Below are 13,828 nucleotides of genomic sequence, written 5' to 3'. Positions count from 1 at the left end.
ACACACGGCTAGGACAGCTCGCCCTTATTAAACGCTCTTTTATTTTTATCTACACCCCGTTATTGCATAAAGATCGCTTCTCTTTTTAAATATAATAAAGCTATCAAATGTCTTTATCGCCTTCCCTTGTCCCGCCCAAATGAGGATGAACAATCTGGTTCAGGCAGTACGTTCTCGGAAAAGGAGCGCGTTTCTCGTTGGAACAGCAGCAGAACTGATGGTTACTTGTCACTTGCTTACACCTTAATGTGCATGAATCTTTAGAACTCTTTTTCAAAGGCAAACGAGCAGCAAATCTGTGGCCTCTTGCACCGTTGGTCATTTTCTGAAATGTTTAACAAACTAGATTTTGCAAGAACTTTGTGTTAGCACCATAATGGAGCTCAAGGAAGATTTAAACACCCAGTTCTAGGTCTTCCAATTCCTTAAGGAGAGCAGCTTCTTTCTGAATCTTCTCCACCTAGAGCAGAAAAGCATAAAATGTCATAGATGTAGCTTACTATAAAATGAACCTGGAATAAAGTGTACAGATCTCAGCCGTACCTGATTCTTCTCCAGCTGTTTGCCAGCAGCTGCCTGTTCTTTCAGCTGCTCAATTGCCTTTAGTTTCTGCAAAAAAAAAAAAAAATAATACCAATGGCCACTCTAACACAAAAACACTGGTGAAACAAGAATATAAAAAAAGCCTTAGAAGTTGCTGCACTTCAATCTCCTGATGCATCTGGAGGCAGGTCTCCAGAGAAGGCACAACCCCTAAAGCATCTCCAGATGCTCCACCCAGAATTTCCCACCCATAAGAGATATCTTTCAAGAACAGAACCTAGAGAACAGCAGTACTTCCCCATCTCTGAAACAAACACCAGGCACTATCTCACTGAAGGGCTCCCTCCTCACCACACATTTTCCTCAGAAAGCCTGGAATGTTTATCCACAGACTATGAGCAGCAGGAGGCAGCCAAGAGAAATGGGAAAGATTCTCTGGCCAGAAGTTAACAATTTCTATTCTGGAATTATCTAATGCAAGAATTCTCAAGACTGGCAGTAACTTTGCACTCCCACCACAGGGCAAAGCACAGGGGACTGTTCCCTGGGCAGGTGCAGGTCCCAACAGCCAGGGGATGCACAGAGCCCCTGTCTGAGCACAAACACTGCCAGGGCAGCCCTGCCCAGAGCCTGAGGGTCAGCTTTAAAACTCCTCCCTGCACTGCCACCTCTGAGGGGGCCCTCAGGAGCCCTGGCACTGCTGCTCAGGCTGGGAGGGCAAAGGGAGGTGGGTACAAATTTGGGACATTACCATGAAGGTAAATGCATCCTCCTCAACTCAGCTCACCTTACACTCCCACCAGGCCTGACAGACCAGCCCTTGGAGAAATACTGTCTGTTAGAAAAAGAATATCTTCACACCTTTTTCAAATTCTTTATCTTCTTGTCCACCTCAGGGTCCCCCGTGGTGATGGCAGGCACAGTGTTCTGTGGGGTTTGGGCCTGGGCAGGGCCTTGGTGTGCATCAGCTTTGGCCTCCTGTGGACACAGAAACACAGTCTAGAAAATCCCTTGGATTACAAAGAGAATGAAAAACGTCCTTAATTACTTTAAGAGGATCCATTTAATATTTCTTCTTTCCCCAATCTGCTGGTGTATTCCAAAATCTGGGCCCGACTTGCTCTGAGGTTCTGCATTATCCATTGATCTGCTTTCCACAGACAAAGGCTCATCTGGAACAGCTCACAGGCTGTTTCTTGTTTAATTTCTATCTGCTTCCTCAAGATCCCAACCACACACAGCACAGGCAAACGTCAGATTAAGGGTGATGTGACAAACATATACACAAATATTTTACAAAGCAGACTGGGTCATTGTCTCTGAAGCAAAAGAAAGGGCTCAAAACCAGTGCTAGAAATTTCTAAAAATAGCATTTAAAGAAATTATTGCTTTGGAGGTTTGTAGAAATTGGAAGGCTAATACCAAAAGCTGACTTTTATCTTTTATCTACCTAGTCAAAGAATAGCAAGTCCAGAAGTGACAGACAGGCTGTCTCTGGTCTGCCCTAAAAACTCACCTCAGCCTGGACTTGGCTGGGAACACCAAGCACCCAGGCTGTCCTTACATCCTACCTAAGAGCAAAACATACCCTGCAGAACGTGAAGAGTCAGAATCACTCTGTCCCCACACTGATTTTCACTAAGGTTTGCATTGACTCAAAGTTGTTACTTTTGAATGATCCTTTTGTACCTGCTTTACTCTGGTTAAACTCTGCTGCCCTTCCCACACTGCCACACATGGAACACACATGGAGGGCTCAGTGCACAAGTCACTGCTCTGAGACTGATTCTGCCCTCTGGGGAAACCAATTAACTAATTAACATTATCCTCGTAAGAATGACTTCTGCAGTACCTGTTTAGCAGCCTTCTTTGCTTCATGTTTCCTCTGATTTTTGAGAGCTGTTTTAGACAGTGGCTTATCATTGCCTCCCAGCTGGGGTTTCATGTTCTGGGGTGGCTCATCCTCATGCTGCAGGATATGCAAAATGGTTAAAAACCTCATATTCCATGGTGGCACAGAAACCCCAAAATCTACCTAAGACAAGATCATATGCAAAGATGAACCAGAAATAAACAAGAAAAAAAGGAAGTGAGAGGGAAAGTATGCACTCCTTGGAACAGCCAAAGAAGGGTGAAAAGGGTTTCAAACTCATCCACTCGAGTTTGCATGGGACTGACTACCCTGTGTGCCCTAATGACTTCAGAGATTTCCTATAAAATAATAAAATCATTATGTTTTCTATCTCAGGGTCTTGGCATCCATCTTTCGCAGTGATGTGGGCACAGAATTCTAAATAAGAGCCACATAATTATCTGTATAAAAGCAGAGTGACCTCCCATCACGGGGGGAGTCACATCATGTCCGAGCTGCTGTGAACACCTTGGCTGGGCACAGAGAATTTTAAGACAAGAATTAATAAACAACACGAGAAACCAAGAAAACCAAGACCTTGAGACTCTCACTCATTCCTGCACCATGCCAGACCCAAAACCTTCAGAAATCACAGAGAGCAGAGACAGAAAAACACCCACTCAAACCACCAGCCTTGTAATCTTGGGTAAAAGAAAAGAAACCAAAAACCCAAGAAGCCCCCAGAACAAGCTGTTGCTACTCACAAGCTTGGAGCTTGTCACGGGTTTGTTCCTGAGGGCGGGGGGCCTGTACGCCTGCGCGGGCTTGGGCTCAGCACCGGGCACCTCCCCGGGCACCGCCTGGTACCTGACGGCTCTCTGGGGGAACACCCCGTCCGGGAAGGGCTGCCAGGACACCTGCCACATCTCCTGGTCGCCGGGCACCTCGTGGGAGTGCAGCACGGAGCCCGTGTAGTGCCAGACCTTGTAGCCGTTGCCCACGCGCAGGCGCGGGGCGCACGTGGCTGTCACGATGTGCTCCCCGTCCGGGCACCAGGCGAAGTACGTGGAGTCCGAGGCCACCGGCTTGGAAATCAGCTTGTAGTTCTTAACGTCCCACACCTCCATCTGCCCCCGGAGGTTCCCGAAGCCTGCCAGCACCAGGATGTGTCCGTGGGGGCTGTAGTAGGCGGCGTTGCGGGGCCCGGTGCCGAAATCAAACACGGGGTCGCATTTCAGGTTAAAAACGGTGGCCTTGGCGGGCATGAAACCGTACACGGCGCAGAACTCCACGGAATTGGGGCTCCAGGCAACGTCGTAAATGGGGCCGTTCTTGGCTGAAGGAAAAGGACAAACACGCAGCTGTTGGGAGATGGCGTTTTTCAGAGCCAAAATAAAATCCGCAGCGATTCTTCGTGCTTTGTTAAAATGCTGTATATTCTAATTATTGATGGTGAAAATTAATTGTACTAATAACAGAGGGAAAAACAACCTTCTGATAACTTCAGTTTGCAACAATAACTGCAGTCATTCCAAATTACCTCTTTGGAATAGGTAGGGTCAGCACCAACACTTTAACAGTAAGCATAGCTTGACATGTAAAATAAAATCCTTTTTTTTTCCTCAAGTATGACCTCAGGACCTTCTCAAATTGTCCCACTGGACACCTGCTGCTCCCCAATGTCACTCTGATGCCTTAAAACACTTTCAATTTTACAATACAAAATAAAGGACTTCTATTTTCCAGCAGACTTCAAAAAACTGCTCTCACTCTGCCCTGGCTGACTGAGTAACAGTATCTTGCATGTTTAGAAGTGCAGGTAGGATTATTCTGTTTGGTGACACACATTCCTGACCATTATGATTTCTGAGACATCAACCTGGCTCCACTCCTTAGCAAATGAGCAAAGTTCCCTCCTGTGCATTGAACACCTTCCCAAGCAAACTATCAGTATGGATTAACTGGAAGCATTTGCTCTCTGCCATTAATGCCACTGACATTGAGATGGTAAGTCTATCAAAGGTAAGAAAATTCAGCCACTGGAAAAAAACCCAAAAAACCAAACCAACCCAGAAAAAAGCAACATCTTACTGCAGAGGTAATAAAAAGAAAAAAGAAAAAAGAGGGAGAAAAACAAAGAAAGAAAACAACAAACACAGGAAAAACACAGGAAAAACACAGGAAAAACACAGGAAAAACACAGGAAAAACACAGGAAAAACACAGGAAAAACACAGGAAAAACACAGGAAAAACACAGGAAAAACACAGGAAAAAAAAGAAAGAAAAAACAAAAAAACAAAACAAAAAAAAAAAAACCAGAAAAAAACAGGTGAAGGATTTTTTGTTAAGAGGCTGTTGTTTCAGAGATGAGTTAATGACAGAAGCAGCCCAGCAGGGGCTGCAGGAGCTGCAGGCTGGGGGGCTGCAGGGACTGGGGGGGCTGCAGGGGCAGGGGGCCTGCAGGCAGGCAGGGGGGATGCAGGAGCTGCAGGCTGGGGGGCTGCAGGCAGACTGGGGGGGCTGCAGGCAGACAGGGGGGGCTGCAGGCAGACTGGGGGGGCTGCAGGCAGACTGGGGTCACTCACGCAGCTGCACCACGGCGCTCTCCCCGCCGGCGCTCACGTAGTGCAGGGTCTGCTCGCCGTAGTACGAGGCCCCGCTCTTGTCCACCTCGGTGCTGGCCACCACCAGCACGGCCGTGGCTGTGAACACACACAGGGAGAGCACTCAGAGCTGCTGGAACCACAGCAGCCCCTGCACACAGCACCACTAACTGACACCAGCTCTGCCAGGAGCCCCTGCTGCTTGCCTGTCTGACAGGGCTGGTATCGCTCTCTTTCCAATAGAGTTTTTACTAAATGCTAATACAAAAGGACTCAATACTTTCCTTTCTCAGATGGAAAATGTCAGCCTAGTTTATCCATTCACAAGCAAGTGAGCATCATTTGCAGCTATTAAAAATATATCATATTAAATCATATTATAGATTACATATATTAAAATATATTATATATATTAAATATATTAAAATATATTAGCTATATATAATTAATATTTAATATATTGAATCAATATGTTAAATATATTATTAATATATTAATATTAATATATAATATTAAAATATATTAAAATAATATTTTAATAATGATATATTGAATTAATATATTATTTTTTACTGTATTAAATACACTAAGTTAAATTTGGCAGATACTAAACATCCTGATCAATCCTTGAACAAAATGTTTCCTCAACATGTTCTGTGTGCACACCCGTTACCCAAAGCTGTGTCCCTGTGCAGAGCAGGGCAAGGGCCAACCTGCCCCTTCCCCCAGACACCTGCACCCCAAAACGTCTCCAGACATCATTCTTTCCTGTCTCTCACACTCCCCACACACGGTTTCTACATCTGTCTAAAATCTTCCTTGTGTTCCAAACTATGTGGGCTGAAATAAAATGATTTGTACAGAATCATTCTGAAACAGCTCACTGCTAACAGCAAAGCACAGAGGCCTGTCAGCTCACCCCAGTTATGATATGTGTGCACACAGATAATTCTACAGATTAAGATTTTATTATTGCATGAACTGTTCTTATGTTTACAATCCAATTGCATTATCAATACAGAAAAAAATATAGAGGAATTTGTCATTCAACCGCAAAATTTACCAGCATGTATAGAATATTTTGAATTACAACATACAAAATGATGAAACCACAGGAAAGTGCTGAGCATTCCTGGGTGTGCAGAAATGCACCTCAGCAAGGTGTCAATGGCTGCCCTCAGGATTTATCAGCACAGGCAAATTAAACACAAACCCCACACAGTAACCAAAGTCAGTCAATCCAAAATCAGCACAATACAGAAGTGCCATTACACAGCTGCTGTACCTTTTTTGTTCCACAGCATCGTCACCTTGTCAGCTTTGAAGAAGCTTTTGTTGGCCAGTGCTGACTGGGGGCCCCCGAAGTTGGGGTACTGGTAGAGCCTGACAAAGGATGGAGCACCTTTGCTGCCCGGCACATAAACAGCCACCTGAAACAGCCACGAGAGTTCACTGCAGGTTAAAGCCTTGCCAGAACACAGCATGGTTACTACCAGTACTGAAATCACAGTGGGGTTTTTTCTTTAAGAAAACCAAGGAAAAGATTGGAAGCTGGATGAGAAGTACCTTGGTTGGCTGCGCTCCTGGGGACAACACAAAATCACTGACCTTCTGCAAATGCAGCTTATTTGCAATGGTATCTGCCAAGAAAAAGGCCAGAGATGTGTGATGTTAGTGACAAACCACGTTACCTGGATGTCCTAACAACACCCTTTCATGGGGCTGTCTCCTGGATAACACAGACCAGTAAAGACAATCACAATCTTTTTTTCTAGGCAAACAACCATTATTTTCCCATTTCACCACATCATTTTACCTACAAACACCAACTTGAATCAAGCCTATGTCTGAAACCCAGAACTGAGTATTTGGAAGTTCAAGAAGCAAAGGAAACCTCTGAACTTGAGGTGAACACAGCTTGTGTTTGAAGCAGATGCTCTTCACCTTATCTGTGCTGGACTCACTCACACCCAGGTGCCATCACACAGAGCAGGGGCTCTCCCCTCACACCTCCATGGGATAAATGGGATAACTCTCCCAACAGGCTGCTCTGGGCTCAGCACTGCCCCTTCCCACAAACAGCTGATGGCAACAGCATCACCCCAGAGCCCCAGGAATGTGCACTGCCAGCACACATCCTGCTGAGGCTGACATTCCATGCTTCCCACAGCCTGGTTAACATCAGCAGGCCTAATTCTCAGGAAACTGAGTCTCTCATAGTCCTAATTCTTGTATCAACTTTAAAAAAAAAATGAAAAACTAAAACCACACACTGCTGTTCTCCCCTCAGTTTTCTTTAATTCTTTTACATTTTTGTTCTAAATTTTTATCTTTCTGCTTTCTTCTTCCCCTTTCTCTTTTCAACATCTACTCACTCCAGATATTTTACCACCAACAGTAAATCTCCTTGGTAAAAATCTTCAGGCTTCACTATTTCATTTTTGCCATCAATTTTTTAATGAGCCATTTTTAACAGTCTTGACACAATACCAAGGAAGTGATTACAGCTCATGTTTTCTAATGGCGATTTCCTGGATCTCATTAAATGAGAAACTACACAGACTCAGGCCTCTTTAACTGAGAATCAGATGCATTTCATACCATGTCAGTCAGTGAAAAAATAAATTAGAACATGACAACACACATCATTAAAGCACAATGATTCTGAATTCCAAATGAAATAGAATGTAAGCAGCATTTAGAATGAAAGGCAAGCAAAGGAAAAACAAAGAAAAACCAGAAAACAAAAACCACCCCTCAAAGGAAGCAGCATTTATAAAAGGATGACATGTAGAGAAATACTCCCATACTGAAGTTGTTGTTCTCAAAGAAGTGCACTTCATTGTTCACATTCCTGGCACAAATACTTTCATCGTCTGCCCAGCAAGGACACCTGCACATTGAGGGAAAAGCCAGAAACACAAAATGATGCTCATCATTAGCACTCCAGGACTGTTTCTCTCCTCTGTTGTGAACCCAGTAAGTTCAAACATGACACATTTAATGTGGATAAATAACATCTGCATAGCAAGAAATACACAAGTGGATTTAGGTATTGTCTGCCCAGCTTTCCTCTGTGGTGTGAGGTGAGAGTGAATTTACAATGAAGTTCACACAGACACGCACAAGCACAGATCCTGGCTTCAGTTAGCAGTAGGCACTGCTCTGAAAGCCAGCACCACACTAACAGCTCCATTTACCTGGGTCAGATTTTTAAAACCACATTTCTTTGTGAACAATTAACATCTGGAATGCTTATTTACCAGTTCTGCATCTTTTTCTGTATAAAAGACTTCAAGCATTTTCCAGTTTTCAGATCGTGGAGCTGCAGGTTGGGCACCCCTGCTGTGCCATCCTTAGCAGCTGCAAAAAACCAGAGAGGTCTTTGAGGCTTAAATCAGCTTCCCCCCAACATCCCACCCCATGGCTCTGCTGACACCCAAACAGATAAACCTCCTGCAGGTATGCAGCTTCTCCCCCTGAGGGACCAAACCCGAGAATGCTGATTGCTGTACCCATCAACCTCAGTCTGTTTGCAGAGACCTCACATTTGGAGGTGTAGGGATTCTATCCCCACTGCAAGGCTGCAACCACCAGCACAGAGGTGGGTAAGGAGGGCCAACACCAGCTGCTCCCAGACAGAGACATCCCTCCCTCCCTCCCGTGCTGCCCACAGAGCTTTCTGCACTTTGTGCACTGATCATTGAGCCAGTAAATGCCCCACAGAGCCAGCCAGGTCCTGACCCAGCCATGGGACAGGAATGCACAAGGCCTGTGCTGCCCCAGCTGGTGCAGTACTCACTTGCATAGGCCTGCCACGTCGCCAGAACGTTATTCTTTGGCGAGAATTCAAGGCAAACTGTCTTTGGGAGGTCAAAGGAATGCAGTAACTCGGCTCTGGTGACATTAACAACGTTGACTCTGCAACCAAAGATGGTGTTTCAATAAAACATGCTTACAACAGTTAATTGATAGCTGAGAGAATTATTCAAGTATTTGACTTTCCTAGATATGCCCCAAATTTGGTCAATTTAAAAAAATTAGAAGAGCTTTTCCCCTCCACCTCTTGTTTTTACTAAATTTTTCCAAGAGCACATTTTAAAACCAGAAACCCAAGCATGACAGAAACCAAGAAAAGTGACCACTGGTCAGAATATAACACATATTTTCATCTGCAGCACATAAGCTCTAAACAGCAGAGTGAACTCTATAATGCACCAGATCTGTAAAAAAGGACCTTGTAATGTTCACAAGGTGTGAAGACTCATTATTTTCTGTGGATTCTATTGACAGATTAATCCCAGACAACAGGTAAAACAAAACACCAACTGGACAAAGCAAGCACATCCAGACTGCATGGGAATGGAGAAGAACAGCAAATATTTCATCTGACAGTCAACAAACAAAGCCAGTAATGAAACAATAAACTCCATTTAAAGTGTCCATGCAAACACCTGCATTAACAGCAGTCACCTTTACACAGACAGGACTAAATGAGGCATAACATGATTCCATTTATTTCACACAAGCCAAAAATTAAGATAATAAAATGCACCCACTTTTCTCCATTGCACCAGGCAAAGAGGGAGCCATCCTTGCTAAAAGCAACAGCTTTGCAGTTTTTTCCAGAATCCCTGAAGAAATAAGAAGTGCACATGAGTATCCAACAGTGCCACAGTTGAGGTTTCCCTGACAAAAATGAACACAACACCTTTGGAGCCCTGAGTCAGGGGCTGTCACCTGGCAGTGAGAGCTCAGGCAAATGCAAACCCTTCCAAACCACCAGTTTTCTGAAATCACTTATAGCCAGGCATTTTTCAGTTCCATAAAACACCTTTTTCCGTGGCAGGGGCAGCAGTACCTTTGGAATGCCGTGCTCTCGGTGAAGCTGGGGGGCCCATTCACCATGTACAGCCCCTCGGAGCCTCTCACTGCAAGGGGAAACAAACAGCTCGTTTCAAACACAGAAAATTGCCCAAAGCAGATGTTTTTTTTCTAATTCGTGAACCCTGAGACGTGCCCATCGTTTCCTGCACTTGCTCTAAGGAGATTCCAAGGCACAACCGCGGTGCCTCTGGAGCTCCCATCCCATCCCCATCCCCATCCCCATCCCATCCCGCCCCTGTCAGGAGCGCCCCGTGCGGGGCTGTGCCCGGCCGGGAGGCAGGAACCCGCCGATGGGGATCCTCCCCACATTCTGCGCCCCGGCTTCACAATAAAAGGTTTTTTCTCACACTCAAATGCAATTTCCCAAAGCTCACGTCCACCCCAGTCCCGAGAGACCCCAAGGGAAGCTTTTAACACACCTTAAACGTGAGCCTGGCCCGGCCCAGCCCGGCCCGGAGCCTCCGGGCCCTCGTCCAGACCCGAACTCACAACAGGCGGCGGCGGGAGCCCCAAACCCGCCCTGAACCACCGCAGCCCCCAGACCCGCGGGAGGGGAACAGGCGCCGTGTGCGGCTCACAAACACAGAGAAGGGAAACACGCATCCCTCGTGTCAGGGAGGGTTCAAACAGTGAGATCCCGAGAGGGAACGCGACTTTTGTCAAGACCTTCCCCGCCCGCAGCGGGAACTCGGCGGGCTCTGAGCTGAGCGCCCCGTGCCCCGCGAGCGCTCCCCGGGCACCCCGGCAGTGAATCCACCGCGGCCGGAGAACGAATTCCCCACACGGGGCCCCGAGAGCTCCGGGACCGGCGCGGCCACGGCCCGGGGCGAGGAGCGGCACCCACGGGAGGGCCCGGCCGCACCCAGGCTGAGCGAGCACGGGGCCCGGCGATCCCTGACCGGGGCCGGGAGCGGCACTGGCAAGAACTCCACAACCGGGGCCAGACTCAGCCACGCCGCGGCGGGGCGCGCTGGGGAAGGGACGCGCGGCGGGCACCGGAGGGGCAGTGGGGGAGCACCGGAGGGGCACCGGGCCACCCCAGCGCAGCCTCGCCCTCCCCTCCCGCGCACCAACCCCGACCCCCGGCGCCGCCCGGGACCCGCCTCACCTGCGAGGAGCGGCGTGGGCGGCGCCATCTTGGGCCGCGCGGGGGCGGAACGGCGCGGCGTTTCCGCTTCCGTTTCCGGGTCGGCGGCGGCTCAGCGGCCGCGCAGCGCGCGCCACGTTCCCGCGGGCGGGGCGAGGGGGCGCGGCCCGGGTGGGCGCGTGCGCGGGTCGGGCCCCTTTCCGCCAGGCGCGCTCCCGGCGGGCGGCGCGCGCGCGGTGCTGACGCGGCAGCGGCGGCCGGAGCGGAGCGGGGCCCGAGCCCGAGCGGGGCCAGCCCAGCCCCAGCGCCGACGACATGGTGGCCAAGCAGCGCATCCGCATGGCCAACGAGAAACACAGCAAGAACATCACACAGCGCGGGAACGTCGCCAAGACCTCGGTGCGCGGGGCCGGGCCGGGCCGGGCGGGCAGGGCTGGGAGGGGGCGGCGGGGCCGCGCGGGCTGACAGCGCTGCCGTCTGTGCCCGCAGAGAACGGCCCCGGAGGAGAAGGCGTCCGTCGGGCCTTGGCTGTTGGCGCTGTTCATCTTCGTGGTCTGCGGATCAGGTGAGCGGGCGGCGGGGCCGGTATTTCCCGTGTGGGCCCGGTAGTGACTGCGGGGCCCGGTAGTGCCGCTACGGGCCCAGGGTTTGCGTCTCCGGGCCCGGTACCGCCCGTGTGGGCCCCGGCACTGCCCGTGAGGGCCCGGCACTGCCCGTGTGGACCCGGTACTGCCCCTCTGGGCCCGGTACTGCCCGTGTGGGCCCCGGTACTGCCCCTGCGGGCCCGGTACTGCCCGTGAGGGCCCGGTACTGCCCCTCTGGGCCCGGTACTGCCCCTCTGGGCCCCGGTATTGTTTCTCCGTGCCCGGCACTGCCTGTCCCGGCCCCGGCACGGTCCCCCGGGCCCTGATCTCGCTGTCTGCGCTCCCGGCGAGCTCTCTCCCCTCTCGGTCTCTTGCAGCCATCTTCCAGATCATCCAGAGCATCCGGATGGGGATGTGAGGCCCCGGGCATGGCCCAGCCGCGGCTGCCCCCGAGCGGCCCCGGCGCTGCCGCATTCCAGGTCCCTTCACCAGTCATTCCGAGTTTTCTAAAAGCCCGTGCCACAGTGCCTTGAACAGCACCACATGTATAAAGCAATAAAAGTTCTGTTGTTGATCTACAATCGTGGACCTGCTTATTGGCTGAAGACGCAGCGGGGTCTGTGTGACCCGTGGGAGGCGACAGCAGCGATGACCCCGCGGCGCCGCCCTCGCTGCCGTGTCTGCAACGGTCTGCGCCGCCGGGAGCCGGGATCCTGCCCCCGCCGAGCCCCCCGTGAGCCCGGGCCGGGCCCGCAGCATGAGAGCTCCGCCCTGCCCCGCCACAGCCCCGCTCCCGCCGTGCCCCGACCCCGGAACGCCGCTCCCTGCCGGGCTGGGGCTCCTGGACTGCAGCCACACCGCCCCCAGCCCCTCCCGGCCCTGCCCGCGCTGTAAATAATCCCTGGACAGCTTGAGACAAGTGCTGATAGTCTTAAATTTGACCATGTTGTGTGGGAATATTGGGTGTGGGGAGGGGGGGATGTGCTGCCCCCCCTTACCCGCGGTTCTGCTTCTGTATGTGCAGCCCCTGCAGAGTGTGGTGTGTCTTGCAATATGTATTTAATCCTATTTAAGGTAAATCCTGCCTTCTACTCGATTTCTTTTAACAATGGATCCAGTACTTACCTGCTTCCCTACTGGTGATCACAGTTCCTTCTTCTGTAGACGACTGTAACTCGAGATCAGGTGGAAAATGCTGCTATTGATCATATTTCCCTGCTGAGGCCCTGACTCCTGCTGGCCCTGCTGTCTGCTGGTGACAAAGGTGGTGGGAATTGCTCTGCTGCTGCACGCAGTTGCTAAAGGAAGGTTTCTTTTCCCAGGTTTCTTAGTAGAAGACGAATTTTAAGTCTGGTTACACTAGAAATAATAGCAAACTAAATGGGTTGAGGTTAATGCAATGCCTGTTAGCTGTGAAGGAGCAGATCTTTTGTAAGCCTTGTATTTGCAATGGAATGGTTGGGACTGGTGTGAGCCGGGGCCGCCCCAGGGCACGGGGACCTGGTGCTGGGACACTTGTGCTGTGGCAAGTGGGGGAAATCTGTATAATCGCTGATTTTAAATAAAGGTCTTTCCAAACGCAAGTCGTGGTCACTCTGACGTGGGCAAAGCAGGGCTCTGCTGGGTGTTGGAACTTGATGTTAACACCACTCGGATTAATTGGCTTTTCCCTGAGAGGAGGAGCTGCTGTGCCATGGGGCACCCCGGGCTCTGGGGGCTGTGCCCGGGGCTGGGCCGGGGCTGCCAGGGCTCTGCATGGGCCCAGCCCCTGCTCCCCTTCCCTTGGGCCCAGCCCCTGCTCCCCTTCCCTCCGGGCCCAGCCCCTGCTCCCCTTCCCTTGGGCCCAGCCCCTGCTCCCCTTCCCTCCGGGCCCAGCCCCTGCTCCCCTTCCCTCTGGGGCCCAGCCCCTGCTCCCCTTCCCTCCGGGCACCAGGCACCCCCACAGGGGTCAGCAGGTGCCTCCTCCTCACCCCTGGTCTCTCCCTCCTGGGAAAGCCACAGCTGCCCCAGGGCTCCGAGCAGCCCCAGGAGTCACTCACTGGCTGTGCCAGCACAGCAGCTGCTCCAGGGCTCTGGGAACCTTCGGGTGTTTGTACAAGCAGGTTCTCGAGTTCAGTAAACTGTTGGTTTGGCCAGGCCGGGCCCGGGGGTGTCAGTGCTGTGTCCCTGTGAGGGGCCGGGGCTGGGGCCGGTGGGGGCACCCTGGAGGGCCCTTCTGGCCCCACACACCCGACTACCAAAGCTGCGGGACCCCGCACTCGTTCCCTTCCC

At 50.8% G+C, this 13,828-nt stretch overlaps 2 protein-coding genes across 2 annotated transcripts; one reads left to right on the top strand and one right to left on the bottom strand.

Moving 5' to 3' along the window:
- Positions 1–28: 28 nt before the first annotated feature.
- On the bottom strand, positions 29–11,045 carry EIF2A (eukaryotic translation initiation factor 2A). Its single transcript, XM_083868170.1, has 14 exons — positions 10,995–11,045; positions 9,861–9,930; positions 9,559–9,633; positions 8,802–8,920; positions 8,263–8,362; positions 7,810–7,892; positions 6,566–6,639; positions 6,285–6,429; positions 4,982–5,098; positions 3,160–3,731; positions 2,396–2,512; positions 1,405–1,521; positions 544–609; positions 29–460 (listed from the first exon to the last, which is right to left on the bottom strand). The coding sequence occupies exons 1-14, from the start codon at positions 11,020–11,022 to the stop codon at positions 395–397; spliced, it is 1,749 nt and encodes a 582-aa protein (XP_083724296.1). The 5' UTR covers positions 11,023–11,045; the 3' UTR covers positions 29–394.
- Positions 11,046–11,102: 57 nt separating this feature from the next.
- Positions 11,103–13,140, top strand: SERP1 (stress associated endoplasmic reticulum protein 1). The gene is made up of 3 exons (XM_083868909.1): positions 11,103–11,372; positions 11,463–11,538; positions 11,935–13,140. Exons 1-3 carry the CDS (start codon positions 11,289–11,291, stop codon positions 11,973–11,975), a joined length of 201 nt encoding a protein of 66 aa, XP_083725035.1. The 5' UTR covers positions 11,103–11,288; the 3' UTR covers positions 11,976–13,140.
- The last annotated feature ends 688 nt before the right edge of the window (positions 13,141–13,828 follow it).

Source organism: Zosterops lateralis (assembly GCF_965231275.1).
Source record: "Zosterops lateralis genome assembly, chromosome: 10".
Classification (NCBI taxonomy): domain Eukaryota; kingdom Metazoa; phylum Chordata; class Aves; order Passeriformes; family Zosteropidae; genus Zosterops; species Zosterops lateralis.
Note: the sequence above shows the minus strand (reverse complement) of the source record. Positions and strands in the feature narration are given on the sequence as shown.

Coding starts and splice junctions, on each gene's coding strand:
- EIF2A (XM_083868170.1), bottom strand. CDS start 11,022: ATGGCGCCGCCCACGCCGCTCCTCGCAG. Junction 8,363..8,801: donor GACGTGGCAGGCCTATGCAA/GTGAGTACTGCA, acceptor GGTTTTTTGCAG/CTGCTAAGGATGGCACAGCA. Junction 2,513..3,159: donor CCGTGACAAGCTCCAAGCTT/GTGAGTAGCAAC, acceptor CATATCCTGCAG/CATGAGGATGAGCCACCCCA.
- SERP1 (XM_083868909.1), top strand. CDS start 11,289: ATGGTGGCCAAGCAGCGCATCCGCATGGCCAACGAGAAACACAGCAAG. Junction 11,373..11,462: donor GGAACGTCGCCAAGACCTCG/GTGCGCGGGGCC, acceptor CTGTGCCCGCAG/AGAACGGCCCCGGAGGAGAA. Junction 11,539..11,934: donor CTTCGTGGTCTGCGGATCAG/GTGAGCGGGCGG, acceptor GGTCTCTTGCAG/CCATCTTCCAGATCATCCAG.